We start from the raw sequence: 21,115 nt of genomic DNA on the forward strand, positions 1-21,115 counted from the left end.
CTCTGGTGTATGCATGTGATAATATTTGAATAACTGTCTATACTAATGGCTATGATTTCTGAACACATGGCATCATTAAAGGACAAACTTTTAAATGCCCAGCTAGGTACCCTGTTTCCCCGAAAGTAAGACATCCCCAGAAAATAAGACCTAGTAGAGGTTTTCCTGAATTGGTAGATAAAAGGCCTCCCCTGAAAGTAAGACCTAGCAAATTTTTGTTTGAAAGCAAGGCAGCCGAGAGCTGGAAAAGGCCGCTCCCGGGCCGCCCCCCCCCCACCCGAGGTCGCCGGGCCCCCCCTCCACCCACCCTCCGTCACTCCCGGAACTAACCTTAAACGCCTCCTTTCACCTTCGCAGCAAGCAGCAGCAAGGCAGACCTCTCCTTCCTTCCGTGCCCCGCCCTCGCGAGGGCGGGACACGGAAGGAAGGAGTGGCCTGCCCTGCTGCTGCTTGCTGCGAAGGTGAAAGGAGGCATTTAAGGTTAGTTCCGGCAGCGACGGAGGGCGGGCGGGCCAACCCCGATGCAACCCCAATGTTTCCCCGAAAAATAAGACAGCCCCTGAAAATAAGACCTAGCGCATTTTTGGGGGCAAAAATTAATATAAGTCAGTGTCTTATTTTCGGGGAAACAAGGTATATATAGTAAATCTCATCTTTGTTAAATGTTTCAGACATATCCATGTACTTGCTCCCATGATATAACTGAATTCTATTATTCTGTCTTACTGCATTTTCAAATGTAAGCCACATTGAAACCAAGTTTGTTTGGGATAACGTGAGACAAAATGTAAAAATAAATATAAATCCTTTATCCAGCTGGATGGTGATGGCACAATGAAAGCAAGTTTGGTCCAGTGAAGACTAACTCAAAATAACCTGCTCCCTAGTAATACCATATTGAAAATGTGACCATACCATGCCTCTGTGGTTATGTTCCACTAATAAGTTAAACGATTAACTGGCTAGCTTGAAAGGATTATATAACCTTTGGATGCATGATTAGGGACACAACTATACACTTAGTTATTCAATATCACAATTCCTCATGTACAGCCAGAAAACAACCTTTTAGGCTGGATAGTGTTCATAATGAGCTCCTTTTATTATTGACCAGATAGAAGAGATTAGTCAGTCAGTTTTGGCACAGTATAAGTCATCACAAGAACAAAATATAAGAAAACCAATGGACTGCATTATTATCATTATTAGAATTTGTATAGCGCTACCAGACGCACGCAGCGCTGAACACCTGATTCAAAGAGACAGTCCCTGCTCAAAAGAGCTTACAATCTAAATAATAATAATAATAATTAGGGGCTTATAGCTCATTATGTTTAACCAAAAGAGATCTGCATGAAACAAAATATTTTTATTTTGACTTATAAACCACTTGTCCCTACAACATGCCTAAAACCAGAATAATCCATATGTGTAGCTAAAATGTAAACTTCTATATAATAACAGATGAGGTGAAGATGTGATTTCACTGTCCCCAATGAAAGGAGAGCTTAAATTTACTTCCATTTAATTGCAGTCTATTCCATTTTTGTAACACAATGCTTCCCAATGCAGATCACAACAACATTTAAGATGAACCAATCAGGAAACAGGATATCCTCACTGACATTTGGCCATCTGTACTTGTATAGAACAAGTGTAGAAAACTTAGCACAAAATACAGAGTTTATAACTGCTGTTTCTACCAGGTACAATAATTTTTAAAGCCGTTTTAGTGATATTCAATTTTTATTTCACGATATTTATATCTACACGTGGGAAGCTTTTAAGTAAATTAAAAAGCTGTCAAATAAGGAAAAAAAAAGGAAAAAATATTTTGTCCTCCACCTTTTAAGGCTCTGTATCAGATGTAAACTTTTTACAGATGGACCACGCATAAGTAGTCCGTTATTTCTATAATATAGCGTTTGCTATTGTTTTGGGTGAACTAAAACGGCGGCAAGCTCCGCCTACTTGCTTCAGCCCGTATAATGGAATACCCCGTCTCCTGTTTTCATCAACCTCCTTGGTTCGGACTCCAGAACAGCCACTGCCGCCGGAAAGGCGCCTGCCCATGGCGTCACTTCCGGTACAGGAGCTCTTCGGTGTACCACGGTGTGTAGTGTCTTCTTCTCTGGAGATATGTCGCAGCGGGAGTGGAGTTACAGCTTCGTGGAGGTGAGAGATGGAAGGGGGAGTGGCAGGTGCAGGTTGTTGTCGATAGTTTTTTTTGAACGAGGCTCGCTGACAAGAGGCGCCAGTTTAAGCCGCGGCTTATGTGTAACGCAAAGTGTTGTATAGGAGGATGCTTGGGGTGCCCCGGATCATCGAAATAGATGTTGCCTATAATGTCACCTTTTAATTTCTTATATGATTACTTAAAGGTGTTACAAAGGGGAACTACAACTACGTCTGCCCGCCCCCAGCCCTTTTCCCCACTACGGAATAGCATGGAGCGTACAGAGGATTCTATGCTGGATCTGTGGAGCTTTTGCTTTGTGAGGAAGAGGAGGCGACGGCTAATTGTTTGTCCTAGCTGTGCTGTAATGTGTTTGTCTCCAGCGTGGGAGATAAAATCCCACGTTTGTTGTGGAGTTCTGGGCAGGCTGCAGCTGATTTTCTAATATAATAATTTGCTCCTGCAACGTTCCAATGTCTCTGCCTGCGTTCGTAACCATCTCCTGAGGTCACTCTCCCACAGTAGAAGCCTGCTGCTTGCTTGACGTCAGGAGATGTTCCTATTTGAAGCGGGGAGGTGGGAAGCGCGCAACCAAAATAAACGAGAGGGCTGAGACTTTGATCTCGAGGACGCTTCTGTCAATCTGTGACAGAAACACTGCGGGAGCAGCATCAGCCCTTTGTGGACACCAGTGACAGCTGAACGGCAGCGGCAAAAAAGAACAGCGGGAGCAAGCCCTGATCCCCTCCCCTCCAGCCACCCAGCGATTGTCCTCGCTCCCATGCCCTCTCTCCAGCCACCCAGCGATTCTCCTTGCTTCCCTGATTACCTCCGTCGAATCGGCTGCGTCGTTGAAAGCCCTGCCCGTCTCCAGCCTTCCCTTCCAGTTCGTTCCCTCAGAGTCCCGCCTTCTGACGTAATTTCCTCTTTCCGTGAGGGCGGGACTCTGAGGGAACGAACTCGAAGGGAAGGCTACAGACGGGCAGGGCTTTTAATAACGTGTCCACTTCGACGGAGGTAATCAGGGGAGCGAGGAGAATCGCTGGGTGGCTGGGGGGGGCAGGGGAGAGAGGAGAATCGCTGGATGGCTGGAGGGGGGCAGGGGACAGAGGAGAATCGCTGGAGGGGGCAGAGGAGACAGGAGAATCGCTGGGTGGCTGCAGGGGAGACAGGAGAATCGCTGGGTTGGGGCAGGGGAGAGAGGAGAATCACACACACTTTCTCACAGACACACTCGCACCCTGTCTCACTCTCTCTCTGTCACACACACACACTCGCACATTCACTCTCTCTCATACACACTCTGTCAAACATACACTTCCGAGGAAAACCTTGCTAGCGCCCGTTTCATTTGTGTCAGAAACGGGCCTTTTTTACTAGTATTCCATAAACCAATAGATCTGTAAATATGTTTTCTGCTAGCATATTGTGAAAACAGTAAACATATATTTGTATTTTGGTGAGACATTGAAAACGAAATTGGACTTAAGAGGATAGTTATTAGCATTGTTAATGTGGGCTGTGTTAACAGGAGGAATATTGCAAGGGGTTTGTGAGTTGATGCCTTCTTGTGCCTGGAGATGAGAGTCGAACAAATTTTATTATATACAGTGGGGGAAATAAGTATTTGATCCCTTGCTGATTTTGTAAGTTTGCCCACTGACAAAGACATGAGCAGCCCATAATTGAAGGGTAGGTTATTGGTAACAGTGAGAGATAGCACATCACAAATTAAATCCGGAAAATCACATTGTGGAAAGTATATGAATTTATTTGCATTCTGCAGAGGGAAATAAGTATTTGATCCCTCTGGCAAACAAGACCTAATACTTGGTGGCAAAACCCTTGTTGGCAAGCACAGCGGTCAGAAGTCTTCTGTAGTTGATGATGAGGTTTGCACACATGTCAGGAGGAATTTTGGTCCACTCCTCTTTGCAGATCATCTCTAAATCATTAAGAGTTCTGGGCTGTCGCTTGGCAACTCGCAGCTTCAGCTCCCTCCATAAGTTTTCAATGGGATTAAGGTCTGGTGACTGGCTAGGCCACTCCATGACCCTAATGTGCTTCTTCCTGAGCCACTCCTTTGTTGCCTTGGCTGTATGTTTTGGGTCATTGTCGTGCTGGAAGACCCAGCCACGACCCATTTTTAAGGCCCTGGCGGAGGGAAGGAGGTTGTCACTCAGAATTGTACGGTACATGGCCCCATCCATTCTCCCATTGATGCGGTGAAGTAGTCCTGTGCCCTTAGCAGAGAAACACCCCCAAAACATAACATTTCCACCTCCATGCTTGACAGTGGGGACGGTGTTCTTTGGGTCATAGGCAGCATTTCTCTTCCTCCAAACACGGCGAGTTGAGTTCATGCCAAAGAGCTCAATTTTTGTCTCATCTGACCACAGCACCTTCTCCCAATCACTCTCGGCATCATCCAGGTGTTCACTGGCAAACTTCAGACGGGCCGTCACATGTGCCTTCCGGAGCAGGGGGACCTTGCGGGCACTGCAGGATTGCAATCCGTTATGTCGTAATGTGTTACCAATGGTTTTCGTGGTGACAGTGGTCCCAGCTGCCTTGAGATCATTGACAAGTTCCCCCCTTGTAGTTGTAGGCTGATTTCTAACCTTCCTCATGATCAAGGATACCCCACGAGGTGAGATTTTGCGTGGAGCCCCAGATCTTTGTCGATTGACAGTCATTTTGTACTTCTTCCATTTTCTTACTATGGCACCAACAGTTGTCTCCTTCTCGCCCAGCGTCTTACTGATGGTTTTGTAGCCCATTCCAGCCTTGTGCAGGTGTATGATCTTGTCCCTGACATCCTTAGACAGCTCCTTGCTCTTGGCCATTTTGTAGAGGTTAGAGTCTGACTGATTCACTGAGTCTGTGGACAGGTGTCTTTCATACAGGTGACCATTGCCGACAGCTGTCTGTCATGCAGGTAACGAGTTGATTTGGAGCATCTACCTGGTCTGTAGGGGCCAGATCTCTTACTGGTTGGTGGGGGATCAAATACTTATTTCCCTCTGCAGAATGCAAATAAATTCATATACTTTCCACAATGTGATTTTCCGGATTTAATTTGTGATGTGCTATCTCTCACTGTTACCAATAACCTACCCTTCAATTATGGGCTGCTCATGTCTTTGTCAGTGGGCAAACTTACAAAATCAGCAAGGGATCAAATACTTATTTCCCCCACTGTATACATATAATAATACAGTACCCCAAATAAGCTTGGACAAGAGATAGCTGAGGGGAGACATGAAAGAGATCTATAGAATCCTGAGTGGAGTTAAAGGAGTAAAAGGCAAATCGATTGTTTAATTTTTCAAAAAAATACAAAGATTAAGGGAGAAAATATTTTTTCACTGAAGGCCCTGTTTACTAAGGTGCGCTAGCGTTCCGTATTATGAGTGCCTGTGTACCATGCTTGGTCATATATATGTGCATGCACATCAATATAACAAGGCTGGGAGATCCCCAGGCAACTGGTGCTGACATGGCTTTGGCAGCCAGTGGGCCTGAGATGAGACACATCAGTTTACCCATTGTCAACTGCATTTGGAAAGAACTGCCATGACTCAGGGTTGCCCACTGCTGCCAGGCTACATCAAAGGAAAGACTAGTGTAGGGGATAAGAGGTTGGTTCCTGGAAGGTGGGAAATGGTAAGTAAGTACCATCCTGTTCTAAAGAGCTTTGTGAATGAATATCTTAGATTAGTGTTTCAAAAGAGAGGAAGGTTGGTAATCATTTTGGTTTCACGATTATAGAATTAAATAAGAGGACTCGGGCCAGCTAGCTTTGTGCCAAGCATAAATACGTTTTAATGTGTCTGAATTTTTCTCTTTGGAGGCAGTGGAAGCTGTACACCTGCAACAGTGCTCAAGCCATGATTTTACCAGCCTCCAGCTGGAGTACATCTGTTTGACTCTATGCAGTGTGGGTGAGGAGTAAGATTACTATGTATTGAGCAAGCTGTAGAATGAGGTAATGGATTGCCTATATGATGCCTTCTCTGAACAGCTTTTCGGAACCTGATTAATGTTTTCTTTTATACCCAATGTCTCTTGAACTTTTTTCACAGTTGCTATTTAGAATTTCCCTTATTTGCGCTCCAATATCCTGAAGAATTTGGGGTTAAATAGAGCCTACAGCACTTTGCAAAATTCGATGAGTAATGAGTCCCTTGTGATTGTTTCCTCTGCAGGATGTGCAGAAACACTCTGTGCACACGCTCGTGTTCAGGTCTCTGAAAAGGACACATGATATGTTTGTGGCTGATAATGCAAAGCCGGTTGAGATCGATGATGAAAGGTGAGAAATAAACAGAGGAAGTAGCAACCAGGGATCCTAGCTCTCTACACTATGTGCAGAGCAAGTGCAAACTGGGTGAAAATTGTTCTGTTGGAATGGAGCAAGAAGTGTAGAGTTTCTGCCTTCAGGGCTCCCTCCCTACAGTTGCTCATTGGGCCTTGGCCACAGAACTAGGATGTACTGTCTTTGTGAGTTAACTGCATCAGCACTCTCCTTAGATGAGTTATTTGGTGCTGTTCTGTTAACGCTGGCTGTCACTATTCCTTGCAGTGCTGGGTTCGTCATCTGAGTTGTGGATGCTGCTGCAGTCACACATTAAGCTGTCTCTATTCTTTCCAACCCAAAGGAGGTTGGAAAGAATTGTACAAAATAGCTCTCCAAAAATTTAACAGAATGGGATGAAACTTGGTATGAGGGAAAAACTGATAAAGTGACACAAGTTCAAAAATGGGCCAAATTGAACTGGGGCTTCCAGGGAAATAAAGCGCAGTTCATTTCTATGGGAAAGGAGTTCCAGCTTCTGTAGCGTAGAAACTTAGAGTGAGATGTAGCAGTTAGAGAACAGAGCAAGGCAGTTTTAAAAGATGGAATTCCCTACTATTGAATAACGGTGCCTATTGTACACTGCTTTGCTGTAACTCACAAAAGGCAGTGAATTAAATCCAATAAACCATACCCTTCCTAACCCCCCCGCCTTTTGCAATTTCCTCACCACCCCTGTAAATTGATAAAATCCCCAAACATTATCCCCACCAACTGCACCACTACCCTGTATACTGCCCCTGCACCCACCAAAAAATCACTTGTAACTGCCACACCAACTCCCCCACCTCCTTGTAAGCTGCCCTATTTGCAGCTGACACAACAGCCCAACAACTGTCCCACCCCCGAAACTGGTCCCCCACAACTACACCTGCATACTGTAGGCAGGGCCAGAATAAGCCATTGGCAAACTACTACTACTACTTATAATTTCCATAGCGCTACTAGATGTATGCAGCGCTTTACACTACATACTTTGTGCCAACATGTGTAGGGGTCCTTTGAGATCTGCTGAGGTGTTGGGAGGTTATAGCCATCTAGCTATTTACAGGACTTAACCAAATTTTACATTAATTTGCAGAAGGTAGAAGGATGGTAGTATCATTTTTGAATTTTAAACCTCTATGTGCAGTTCTGTAGTCCCCTCCCACTTCCCCTTTGAGTGAGCCTGCCCTGCCTGCTTCCACTGTAACTAGCAGCAAATAGGAAAGCAGTGTTCGGCAGAGGACTGGAAAGCAGTTCTAGCCACAGGAAGAGAGGAAGTGATATGGAGGAAGTTTCTGTGCTGTGTAATAAGCTCCTGCATGTGGTAGGGGGTAGAAGAGATATTGGAATGACAGGTATAGGTTGGGGTAGGATTAACTGCAGAGGGATGGTTGGGTGTGTTTAATGTTTTATAATGGTATTGCATTATTTGTATTACTATTTCAGTTGTTATCCTCTTTGTTTTGTTTTGGTTTTTTTTTGACATTTTGAGAAAATGAATACTAAGTTTAAAATAAAGATCCAGAGTCAGAAAATGAAAGGTGGACTACAGTAGTAGCCCGTGGACTTTTAAGAATGAACCTTGGCAGGATCTTTGTTTTCTTGTTGCAAAGAAATGACAAGGGGAAGGATCAGTAGCATGGGTAAAGAAATGGCCATGTGCATATGTCCAGGAATATTGTGTGGAGAATTGGATACTAGTGTGAAATATAATATGAGGGCTAGGAGTTTGTGTTATGTAATGTAGAAAATTTCACAGTAGCAAAAGTCATTTCAAATATTTTATTTAATGTACTTTGATTTATAGAACAGCCTTTCCAGAAAGATGCCCGAAACAGAGTAACAACGTAAAAGTGAAATATAATACTATGTTTAAAAATTAGTAAAGATTTAGCTAGCATATTAAAAACCTAATACAGCTAACATACTTAACAAGATTATTACATATCAATAAAAATAAGAATTTCAATAAAATTAAAGTTAAGAATTGGAAAATTAAGATTTCTCTACAGACTCAATGGTAGTATCCTGTGAATAGCCAGAAACTGAATAAATGAATATAACAATTTAAATTAGATTTGTTTGAAAAGCTGACATAAACTGGGCAAGAAAGTCTCTAGAGAATGAACACATGCTGTCTTAAGTTGAAATCTTTCTTGGAAATATCCTGAATTCAATTCTCTTAGAAACTGTATTCTAATTATCAAAGGGCAGCAGACTAAAATATGTATAGTAGTCTGTGGTAACGTGAGCGAGGGCGGGCCTAGACTCAGGACAGGCTGGAGCCACACAATGGAAACGGGTAAAGGAAAATACTATTTTTCCGTGACATCAAGTAGATGAATCCAGAGACAAACAGGTTATGACCATCTACTAGCAGGTGGACATAGAGAACAATACTGAATTCTGTTATAAGATGATGAGCAGCCTGGTTAATATTTTCCTGTATCTCAGCAGGTAGCAGACGGTCTCCCAGCAACTCCTGGAGTTCTGTGTAATAGGCTTCTGTTCCGGTTGCCTGGTTCAGTAAAGGCTGCTTTAGTGCCTATTTGGGGATACATCTGGTGGTGCAATATCCCTCCCCCTCCTACCGCGGATCTCTCCTTCCTCGCACACACAAAAAAAATAGGATTCATTAACAGGAAGAGGTCTTAGAGGCTGACACACAGTGGCACCCGTTAAATATGGGTGCTGCGGGAATAATTACTGAGTCGCAAACAGCGACGAATGCACAAAGGGGATCACATGCAAAGGATTTCCTTATATGGTGCTTAGCCCCTTCCCGTGCATCCCAGAATTCACTGGGCAGGGGCTGGGCACCACCATTTTGAGAAGATGAGGCCCAGAGGGAGAAGGTGTTGCTCTTGTCTTCCTGCCTCCAACTTTTTAAGGTATGGAGAGGGGAATCACTAGACCACCAGGTAGATTTTTGCTGGGGGGGGGAGGGTCCAGGAGGGGATTTTAGAGGGGTGTGGGATCCACTGGACCACCAGGGTGTTTTTGCTTGGGGGGGTGAGAGAGGCTGTGGGGTCCACCGGACCACCAGGGATTTGTTGCTTGGAGGTGCAGGGGTGTAAGGTCGGGTCCAGTCCATGAGTGCCTACCCATGAGCAGTCTGCTTGAGAGGCTTTTCGAATGATAACAGACCACTGGGAGATCCCAGCCCTGTACCTCAAGGCCTTTCTCAGCAATGTGAAGGTTTCCCGGTTCTTCAGCAGACAGAAAGAGTTTTGTTCGGAAGGGATTGATGCCCTTCTCCGGTACTGGCCAGAGGTGGATCTGCTATATTTGTTCCCTCCATGGCCCATGATCAGGAGAGTACTCCACAGGACCTTCCTTCATTCGAGATGGGTAATTCAGATCGCTCCAGATTGGCTGTGCAGACCCTGTGGTATTCAGATCTGGTTCAGCTTCAAATGGCTGAACTGTTTTGGCTGCCTCTTCTTCCAGATCTCTTCTCCCAGGGTCCAGTCCTAATGGTGGATCCCTCCTTGTTTGGTCTTATGGCTTAGATCTTGAGTGGTCGCAACTGAGAGAGAACGGTTTTCGGGAGGATGTAAATTCTGCCTTGCTCCAGGCCCAGAAGCACTCTACCTCTTCGGCTTATGCTCAAGTCTGGAGGATATTGGAGATGTGGTGTGCAGAGCATTCTGTTTCTCCTTTACAGTCATCATTGCCTTATAGTCTTTCCTTTCTTCAGGAGGGTTTTATAAAGGGGTTTGCTTACAACTTGTTTCATATCCAGGTGGCCGCCTTGGCTTATTATCAAGGATGGGTGGCTTCTACCTCCTTGGCTGCACATCCGGATGTTGTCTGTTTTTTCATAATGGAGTGAACCACCTGAAGCCTCCCTTACACACTTCTGTCCTCCTTGTCATCTGAACTTTATCTTTCGAGCCTTTCAAAAGTCACCCTTTGAGCCATTGAGGAAGTCTGCAGTTAAGGATCTCACTTTGAAAATGGTGTCCTTTGTGACCATCTCCTGCACCAGGGGCATTTCTGAGCCACAGGCCTTGTCTTGCAGGGATCTGTTCCTTTTGTTCATAGAAGCAGGAGTGACTGTTCGTCCTATTCCTTCCTTTTCTGAAAGATTGTTTCCATCTCAACCTGCTGTTGTTCTTCTCTGCCTTCAAGAAAAAATACTCGGGTGGATTTAGCCGAGTTGCGCCTATTGGATGTGCAACGAGTGCTGGTTCGGTATCTGGAGGTATCTAATGAATTCCGCTGCTTGGGAACATCCTTGTTCTTTTCGAGGGACCCAGAAAAGGTGATGCGGCCTCTAAGTCATTCATTGCGAGACGGATTAAGGAGGCCATTGCGGCGACATATATTCTTTTGAGCAAACCACCTCCATCTACCTTACTGTCTTGCTTCATTGGGCCTTGTCAACCTCCTGGGCAGAGTCTTGCACGTTTTTGATTGACGACATTTGTTGTGAGGCTACGTGGTCTTCTCTGCATACCTTTTACAGGCATTATTTGTTGGATGTTGCAGCCAGGTCAGAGGCATCCTTCGGGACTACAGTTCTCTCAACTGTAGTGTCCGGGGCTCACCCTTCTTAAAGAATGCGTTGCTACATCCAATTTTGTCTCTGGATTTATCTGCTTGATGACAAGGAAGGAAGGAAAAATTATGTTTTTACCTGATAATTTCTTTCCTTAAATCAGAGCAGATGAATCCAGAGGCCCACCCTCAGGAAATGCTTTACATCTGTTTTAACTGTTTTCCTCTCTTTGGGTTAATTGCTGTCTGTTCCTGCAGGGTTGCTCCTTTGTTGAATTATGGTTATTATGAAGAAGGAGGGTACCATGGTTCAGTTTCTCCTCCTCCTTTTGTTATTGAAAATACTGACTAACCAGGCTGCTTACCGAGTTCAGTATTGTGCTCTATCTCCACCTGCTGGTAGATGGTCATAACCCATTTGTCTCTGGATTCATTTGCTATGATTCAAGGAAAGAAAATTATCAGGTAAGAACATAATTTTTCCATTATAAGTATCGGATAAGGATCTTATTCCATTCACAGGTTGGAGAGGAAATATTGTAAATACAAAAATGTCCCTTAGATGTAACAAGGTTCTCCGGTGGCTTCTCCTGCAGTGCCACTGCATATAAGACTCTCTCAGCATGGCAGTACACTTTACTAGTCTCTGGCCCGATTCCCCAATGTAGTCTGTAGGAATTGGTTCAAAGAATCCAAAGTTGAACTTGACCTATCTAACTGTAGCAGTTGCAGTTCACATGTTAGTGATGGAAGCAAATGCAGTTGGGTGTTGCTGCTTCCCTCTGGGCCTCCTTTAACTTAGCTGTGCCCCAGGATTTATCCTTCCTGGACCATGCCCTCCTGGCTCCAGCCCTTCCATGTCACTCTTCCTTTGGGCGGGGCTATGAGTTTTAAGGTGGCTCTGACACTGTGAGGTAGTATCCTTCATGGAAAATGGCAGCATCCTATAGACTCCCTCATAGTCCTGCAGCCTTTTCATTTTTGAATGGAAGCTACTTTTTGATTAAGACGTTTCCTGTAGAGGATGCAAAGAAAAATTAGAACTTCATAACTGAAGGAACTAAATCTGGTGCTTACATGTTATTTCCTGTTTACAGCCACAAGGTGAAGATGACAATTAAGCAGCACACAGAATATGGGCCTGTACTGCACATGCCTATCCAGAGGGAGGCGCGTGAAAAGGGGCCACATATTGTGGGCAACTCCTACGAAGCTTATCCTGCAATACATGGTTTGTTCAGATTTCATGGGACATCCCCCCCCCCCCCCCCCCCCTTATCAAGCCTATTAATCAGTCCTGAGTATTTATTCTGTGCTGTCCGACCAAACTCTCCTTAATGGAAGATTTCAGAATTAAGTGTGAAAACGTTTTGATACATATCTGTTAGCTTTCTAAATAAATGTATTCACCACTAAAGTACAGTAGATAAGCGTTTCAGAGTTCTTGACGAAATATATGGAAAATGTCATACAGAGAGCTCACTTTTAGCTTGTTCTAGTCCACGTGTTTACTTTTCTTCCCAAAGGCTAAACGTTTTGTGAAAGATTTTTGACACAAAAGGGGATTAAATTAGTACAAGTTTGACACTAGTAAGCAGTGGCAGTAATTTGAGTCGTAGGACTGCTGACACATTTTAAAATTTGTGTTAATTTAACTCCTTTGTGTCTGTTACCATGTGTCTAGTGTACACCCTCTTACTTTTCTGAAAGATTGTTAAAAAGCAAGACAGCCCAATGAAAATCTGACTTCAGTCTGATATTTTGGGCACAAGTCTTGATTTGGTAAAAAATCACTAAAGTCAGGCTATCCTTCACAAAGAGCAGACAGAAACGAGGAGAAATTCAGCACAATGTTGAGTGAGAAGAGGACATATTGTATTCGCCGTCAGAACAGACATTTTAGTTACAGTAATGTGAAAATTATTTCCAGCACACTTGATGTTTTCTGATCTTTAAGCAACATGTAATATTAAACAAAGAGAACCTGGGTTTGTAAATATTACTTAATTTATTTAAGGAACAAAGTTATGCAACACCCCATCTTGCCCATATGAAAAAGTATCAGCCCTATGAACCAGGGGCGTATCTGAGGTTCGGCGGTAGGGGGGGGCAGGGGCTAGAGTGAGGGGGCACATTATAGCCCCCCCCCCCCGGCTGCCATTAACCCCTCCCTCCCTCCCCCGCCTACCGCCGTCACCTTACCCCCGAGGTCCGCTTCCTCCTGCCGGCTTTTTAAAATATTGCTTCAGCTGGCGGGGGACCCCAACCCCCCGCCAGCCCAGCCGCGGTCTTCTTTAACTTCTTCATTCTCGTCGTGCTGTGAAAGCTGCATGCATCCTTAGTTCCAGTTGGACGGAGTCTGACGTCGCAGCACGTTGACGTTACAACCTCGGGGGGTAGGTGACGGCGGGGGAGGGAGGGAGGGTTAACGGCGGTAGGGGGGTGCGGGGCGAAATCTGCGGGGGCCCAGGCCCTGTGGCCCCACGCAGATACGCTCCTGCTATGAACATAACTTGCCGCACCACCTTTAGCAGCAATAATTACAACCAAACGCTTCCTATAATTTGATATTAGTCTTTCACATCTCTGTTGAGGAATCTTAACCCACTCTTCTTTGCAGAACTGCTTTAATTCAGGCATATTCTTAGGTTGTCATGTATGAGCTGCTTATTTCAGGTCCTTGCCTCAGCATTTCTGTTGAGTTTGTCAGGACTTTGTTTCTTCTCAGTCATTCAGTTGTAGACTTGCTTTTGTTTTTTGGATCATTACCTTGCTGCATAACCCAATTATGCTTAAATTTTCAGCTCATGAACAGATGACTGGGCATTTTTCTTTAGAATTTTCTGGTATAGTGTGGAATTCATGGTTTCTTCAATAATGACAAGTTTTCCAGGTACTAAGGCAGCAGAGCATCCTTATTTATTTATTTGTAGCATTTGTATCCCACATTTTCCCACCTATTTGCAGGTTCAGTGTGGCTTACATTATGCCACCATGTTTGCTGGTTGTTTCTGTCCCTCTTAGAACATACACATCCTCCAAAATCCAGGCAGTATATAACTTTGTCTCTGTTCTTTTTCTGAAGTTTACTTTATCGAATAAATGTATCTATTTTACTCAGTTGTAGGTTTTCAGAAGCTTGCTACCTTAAGGTAAAAGACCTCGAAGTTCTGAATAGTGCAGCTGGAGGAGAAGGGGGAGTTTGGAGAGGCTTTATGGCAGATGTTGGAGAGTTGGTAGATAAATTAGTTGTTTCAGAGGTGAAATACTGAGTTGTGCAGTAGGTAAAGAGGCGAGTTTACTTCAGGTGGGTTGCAAGGGGAGCATCCGCTCCTTCTGCTGGCTCCTCTTTTTTATTCGATCTGTAATGTTTAAAATACGTGCCAGGGGCAGTCCACTGTCCTCTCCACCCGCTCCCTCAACCTGCCTACGCTACTGTTTACTGTTGCATGCTGTATTTGCTTTACTTTAGATATGATGGGACCTCTGTTGTCCAGAGTTCCACTGTAAAAAGAATTGAAGCGGTGCAAAGAAAAGCTACGAGAATGGTATGGGATTTGCATTACAAGACGTATGAGGAGAGACTTGCTGAACTAAACATGTATGCTCTGGAGGAAAGGAGAAACAGGGGTGATATACAGATGTTCAAATATTTGAAAGGTATTAATCCTCAAATGAACCTTTTCCAGAGATGCGAAGGCGGTAGAACGAGAGGACATGAAATAAGATTGAAGGGGGGCAGACTCAAGAAAAATGTCAGGAAGTATTTTTTCACGGAGAGAGTGGTGGATGCTTGGAATGCCCTCCCGCGGGAGGTGGTGGAAATGAAAACGGTAACGGAATTCAAATATGTGTGGGATAAACATAAAGAAATCCTGTGCAGAAAGAATGGATCCTCAGGCGCTTAGTCTAGATCGGGTGGCAGAGCCGGTGGTGGGAGGTGGGGCTGGTGGTTGGGAGGCGGGGATAGTGCTGGGCAGACTTATACGGTCTGTGCCAGATCCGGTGGTGGGAGGCGGGGCTGGTGGTTGGGAGGAAGGGATAGTGCTGGGCAGACTTATACGGTCTGTGCCCTGAAGAGGACAGGTACAAATCAAAGTAGGGTATGCACAAAAAGTAGCACATATGAGTTTATCTTGTTGGGCAGACTGGATGGACCGTGCAGGTCTTTTTCTGCCGTCATCTACTATGTTACTTTTGACTTGTTTGTCCATAGAACATTAGCCCAAAAGCCTTGTGGATTATCCAGGTGTGTTTTCTCAAATGTGAGATGAACATTGATGTTGTTCATAACAGTGGTTTCCATCTTGCTACTCTTCCATAAATTCCATTTTTGCTCAGTTGTTTTTTATTGTGAAGTCATTAACACTAAACTTAGCTGAGGCTGGAGAGGCCTGCAGTTCTTTGGATGTTATGTGATGTTTTGTGACTTCCCAGATAAGTTGTCACTGCTCCCTTAGAGTAATTTTGGCATGTTGGCCACTCCTGGGAAGATTCACCACTGTTCCACGTCGTCTCAATTTAGAGAGAACTTTATTGTGGTTTGTTGGCTTCTCAGTGCTTTAGAAATGGCATTGTTACCCTTTCCAAAATGATATATTTGAACAACTTTTTTCTTCTTTTCTTCTGGAATTCCCTCTGATCATGACAAAGTGTTCCTGTAGAAACTTTGTGGAGACTGCTTCACTCTCACAGTAAAGTTCAGTATATATCAAGATTTAAATTCAGTGGAGCTGGCAAGGCTATATTCAATCAGCTGGATCTAATTATCAATTAAATTTGGTCAGTTGAGTGATAGGAGAACTAAGTGGGTAATTACTTTTTCACATGGGTGATATGGGTGTTGGATAAATTTGTTCCTTAAATAAATGAAGAAGTAATTTAAAAACTGTTCTTTTTTTTTTTTTTTTTTTTTTGTATTTACTCAGATCAGAAACCAGTGTGACATAGATTCAATAACTGTGGAAACTGGAGGGGAGAGGGGGTACTTTTTCACATGATTGTATCTTGAGAACATCTCAGAGTTTTCAGTTTATTTGGGGTTTTTTCGCTGGTAACTCCCTTTTTTTTTTTTTTTTAAGGACCCGAGTCTGACTATGTGGTAACTGGCACACATCCATACCCATCTGGCCCAGGTGAGTAGATTTGTTTCTGATTTTATATTTGAATATTATTTTTATTGCAGATTCACCTAGCATTTTTTATCACCGGTATATTAGAAAGCAAGTGTGTATTTCTCTGGATCATTGGGACCACATTTATAAATTCCAGTGTGTTCAGATTTTACCCTCCAGCTTCCTCTGTAGTTGATCTATATAAAATAATAGAGATTTGTTACTGTGTTTTTCACCTGTGCCAGTTCATAACAGTTCAGATGTAGTGTGCATATGTAGCCATCATGAAAAGAAATGTGATTCAACTATGAGTCAGTTGTTGCTAGTCTCCTCTCACATTTCCTTTGTAAAATTATTAGCCCCTTCTGATCCTAGAAGAACACAGGGAGCAGAAGTCACTCCCCACAGAACTGCTGTGCCTAAAAGTGGCTTTAAAGCAAAACTACCACTCTAAATCTTAACTAGGACTAGGGGACTCCATGCTAGAGCGAGTGGTAAAAGCAGTTAATGTAGCCAAGTGTGAAAAAAAAGGTTTGGACAAATTCCTGGAGGAAAGTCCATAAACCATTATTAAAGTATACCTGGGGAAAGTCACTGCTTATCCTGAGGTTTAGTAGTATGGAATGATGTAGGGACAACGTCACTGGAACCTTCCCCCCCCCCCCCCCCCCACCAATCAATCTCTCAAAAAAAAAAATGTGCACTTTAAAGCAGCCTCTTTTGTGAGCTGTGCTTCTGCCCATTTACCTCTGGACCACCAGGGATTCATCAAGATATGTCCGTGGGGAGGGGGACGGCAGATTGGCTCAGGATCTGGACAATATATTTATTTTCTCCGGGTCCTGGCCGCTTATTCAGCCAAGACACACATAATGAGCATCCCAGTTGATTATTGACTGAGATCTGCATAAACTCCAGTGGTCAGAATAATGTAAATTAACACTGGATATTCAATGCCGGTGCCCAGATGTCAGTGAACTGGACATATGTTGATCGATCTTCAAAGTGCACACTTTTTTAGAGATTGGTGGACCATAGATGTGACCTAGCTTGGCAGTTCTGTTAAAGATAATGTGCTTTTTAGCTCAGTTTTCCTGTTTCCTTCTTTGCATTTATTCCTAGACCTCTCCATTTTGCTCGTTTGTTTCCTATATATTTTTCATACTTTTGGAAAACAAAGTGGGTCTGGCCAATATCCAAAGCGATTTGAATGGCCAGGAGAGGCTCTTGGCCGTTTAAATGGCTTGTATGGGGCTAAGTGGCAATAGTCACCTACACTTAACCAGACAGTGCCGCTGAATATTTCCTTTTAACGACCATGGGCAGAGCAGCCTGCTAACTGGCTAGGAACCCACATAAAGTCAGGACAGACCACCAGTCTGAATGTTAGCCAGTTCCTGGTTACGTTTAGGGTAGTGGCTCTGGCTGTGCCCTGGAAGATACAGCTAGGTTACGTTGATATGAATCCGTGATGGTCCAGTGGTAAATGGGCAGGAGCAATGCTCACTTACTCCTGCCCATGTTCGAGGCTGCTTCAGAATGGTTGCTGTGACCTCTAGCGGCAGCCTTGCAGTAATTGAAGTACTGTGAAGCTGCCTCTAGAGGTTGTGGCAGCCATTTTAAAGCAGCCTCTTATGTGAGCTGTGCTTCTGCCCATTTACCTCTGGACCACCAGGGATTCATCAAGATATGTCCGTGGGGAGGGGGACGGCAGATTGGCTCAGGATCTGGACAATATATTTATTTTCTCCGGGTCCTGGCCGCTTATTCAGCCAAGACACACATAATGAGCATCCCAGTTGATTATTGACTGAGATCTGCATAAACTCCAGTGGTCAGAATAATGTAAATTAACACTGGATATTCAATGCCGGTGCCCAGATGTCAGTGAACTGGACATATGTTGATCGATCTTCAAAGTGCACACTTTTTTAGAGATTGGTGGACCATAGATGTGACCTAGCTTGGCAGTTCTGTTAAAGATAATGTGCTTTTTAGCTCAGTTTTCCTGTTTCCTTCTTTGCATTTATTCCTAGACCTCTCCATTTTGCTCGTTTGTTTCCTATATATTTTTCATACTTTTGGAAAACAAAGTGGGTCTGGCCAATATCCAAAGCGATTTGAATGGCCAGGAGAGGCTCTTGGCCGTTTAAATGGCTTGTATGGGGCTAAGTGGCAATAGTCACCTACACTTAACCAGACAGTGCCGCTGAATATTTCCTTTTAACGACCATGGGCAGAGCAGCCTGCTAACTGGCTAGGAACCCACATAAAGTCAGGACAGACCACCAGTCTGAATGTTAGCCAGTTCCTGGTTACGTTTAGGGTAGTGGCTCTGGCTGTGCCCCGGAAGATACAGCTAGGTTACGTTGATATGAATCCGTGATGGTCCAGTGGTAAATGGGCAGGAGCAATGCTCACTTCTGCCCATGTTCGAGGCTGCTTCAGAATGGTTGCTGTGACCTCTAGCGGCAGCCTTGCAGTAATTGAAGTACTGTGAAGCTGCCTTTAGAGGTTGTGGCAGCCATTTTAAAGCAGCCTCTTATGTGAGCTGTGCTTCTGCCCATTTACCTCTGGACCACCAGGGATTCATCAAGATATGTCCGTGGGTTGGGGAGGGGGACGGCAGGTTGGCTCAGGATCTGGACAATAATTTTTTTTTTCTTCGGGTCCTGGCCGATTATTCAGCCAAGACACACATAATAAGCATCCCAGTTGAATATTGACTGGGATCTGCATAAACTCCAGTGGTCAGAATAATGTAAATTAACACTGGATATTCGATGCCGGTTCCCAGATGTGGCTCAGAACTAAATACCTGAGGCTAATTCTGCTCATGATGGTCAGGGTTTAGAAAAACACTGATTGCTGCAGGCTGAATACAGACTGGAGTGCATTTTAATTGTTTTCTGCATCTCCTGAGTTGGTGCTTCAGTGGCCTATGCCTTTAGTCATGATTTTTCTGTGTCAGTGTGATAGGATGCAGTACATCCACATCCCTGAACTATTAAGGTTCGTAATGGGGCAGGGAGGGAACTCATTTGTAATTGTTGAAACCTTTTAACTCTGTTTACGCAGGAATTGAAAACCAGAAAAACTATTTTGTTAATTGCCATTTTCATCAGACCTGCCCCCCTGCTTCTTTTTGCCATTGCAAGGCAGAGATGCTCTTAGCGATGTAAAAATAATGAGATACTGATTTTGTTTTTAAGCATCATTATCATGATATGATCTTGATACTGTACATTCTAAAAATAAACATGGGCACATGTGTGCACAAACAACACATATGTATATAGATGTGGCTATATCATAATGTATTATGCAGCAAAAATAACTTTATACATATGAAACCATATTATGTCTTCAGTGAAAAGCAAGTCACAAAAGCCAGATTTGAATCCCTTTCTTGAGCAGGAGTTTGTCTTTCTGAAAGCCTTTAGGTAGGCAATTCCAGAGTTGAAAGTGACATCTAGAGTAAGGAAAATTACTTTATAGTTGTATATTCTGAAACCTTTGTTACTAGTGCTGCTGCTTTGATTTCTCTTTGTATTTCTGTTCTTGATTTCACCAGGTGTAGCTCTGACGGCAGACACTCAGATCCAGAGAATGCCAAGTGAGTCAGCTGCACAGTCCTTGGCTTTGGCACTTCCTTCATCTCAGTCCAGGTATAGAAGTTTTACCAGCTTTCACATTTCATATAAATGAGAGAAATGCCCTGGGTTTCTTAAAGTCTGAGAGGAAGATGCAGTAAAGTTGTCGGTAATTCCCGTTCCCTACCGATTCCATAGCGAATCGGTAGGGAACGGGAATTCACTAAGGAAAGGGAATGCAAATGAGCTACTCGTTGTAGCTCCGTTGCATTCACCATTACCTCGGTAGCCAGTCGGAGAATCGGGACGTCCCATTCGGTTATGCTCCTCTTCTTGGGTGTCCAGCCAATCAAAGTGCATCTAGCTTGCTGGTGTCAGCTACATACACTCTGATTGGCTGAAGATACCTGGAAGAGGAGCATAATGGAAAGGGACATCCCGAACTCCGGATCGACTCGAATCGCAGGTCCCCGATTCCCTAATCCCTTCTCCTCGCTGCTACAGAAGGTGAGCAGCGCAGGGGAGATAAAACTAAAAAAAAAAAAACGGCGAAAAGACGTCCCTCACAAAGGACGCCCCTCATGTGCGCTCGCTGCTTTTTTTTTCTTCCTTTTTTAATTTTTTGGGGGCTCTTTTCCTTTCCGATTCCCTCACAGGAGCCCTAACGAGAGGTGCAGACCTCACGTTAGGGTTTCCACAGTAAGGGAATCGGAAAAACGGTAGTGCATCTCATTATAATGATCTGCAACGGTACTGCAGCTCATTATAATAGCCTTTGGATAATTTGCATTCCGTTTTCGTTGCCTGCTACCGTGACAGGAAAAATGCCCTTGGTGCATGTCCTGGTAAACTACTTGTGTTTTCCATATCATCAAGCTGATCAATCCATAGACTGGTGGGTTGTGTCCATCTACCAGCAGGTGGAGATAGAGAGCAAACTTTTGCCTCCCTATATGTGGTCATGTGCTGCCGGAAACTCCTCTGTATGTTCTCTATCTCAGCAGGTGGTGGTCACACACAGCAGCAGCTCTGGCTAGGCCTCCAAGCCTAATCCTTAGGTTTTGTTGAGGCCTGGGGTTGAGGGCTCTTTTGAGCAAGTGCAAACCTGGTGGTGCCAGGTCCCTCCTTTTCTCCCCCCTCCCGCTGGCTCCGTTTAAAAAAAAAAAAAAAAATTTTAAACGTCTTTAAAGGCGTTTAATTCGACGTTTCTTTAAACGTTCATTGCAGCTCGGAGCGGCAAGCAGGTAATTTTACCTTTTTATAGCGGGCAGGGGGTTCCCCGATTCTTCTCCTCGTGGCAATGGCGTCGGAGGGCGAGGGCGCAAAGGGTCGCTCCCCGGATCGCTGGAGCGCTTCTAGAGGGGATGCGGGGGTTTTACAACCTGAT

The 21,115-nt window shown here is 44.2% G+C and overlaps 1 protein-coding gene across 1 annotated transcript in view; it reads left to right on the plus strand.

Moving 5' to 3' along the window:
• Nucleotides 1-2,036: 2,036 nt before the first annotated feature.
• Nucleotides 2,037-21,115, plus strand: part of PLRG1 (pleiotropic regulator 1) — a 71,789-nt gene continuing 52,710 nt past the window's right edge. Inside the window, exons 1-5 of the mRNA XM_030191624.1 lie at nucleotides 2,037-2,175; nucleotides 6,385-6,491; nucleotides 12,119-12,252; nucleotides 16,103-16,156; nucleotides 19,710-19,803. Of these exons, the coding sequence (XP_030047484.1) occupies nucleotides 2,140-2,175; nucleotides 6,385-6,491; nucleotides 12,119-12,252; nucleotides 16,103-16,156; nucleotides 19,710-19,803 (425 nt within the window). The 5' untranslated portion in view covers nucleotides 2,037-2,139. The remainder of the gene's footprint in view (nucleotides 2,176-6,384; nucleotides 6,492-12,118; nucleotides 12,253-16,102; nucleotides 16,157-19,709; nucleotides 19,804-21,115) is intronic.

Source organism: Microcaecilia unicolor, chromosome 2 (assembly GCF_901765095.1).
Source record: "Microcaecilia unicolor chromosome 2, aMicUni1.1, whole genome shotgun sequence".
NCBI lineage: Eukaryota > Metazoa > Chordata > Amphibia > Gymnophiona > Siphonopidae > Microcaecilia > Microcaecilia unicolor.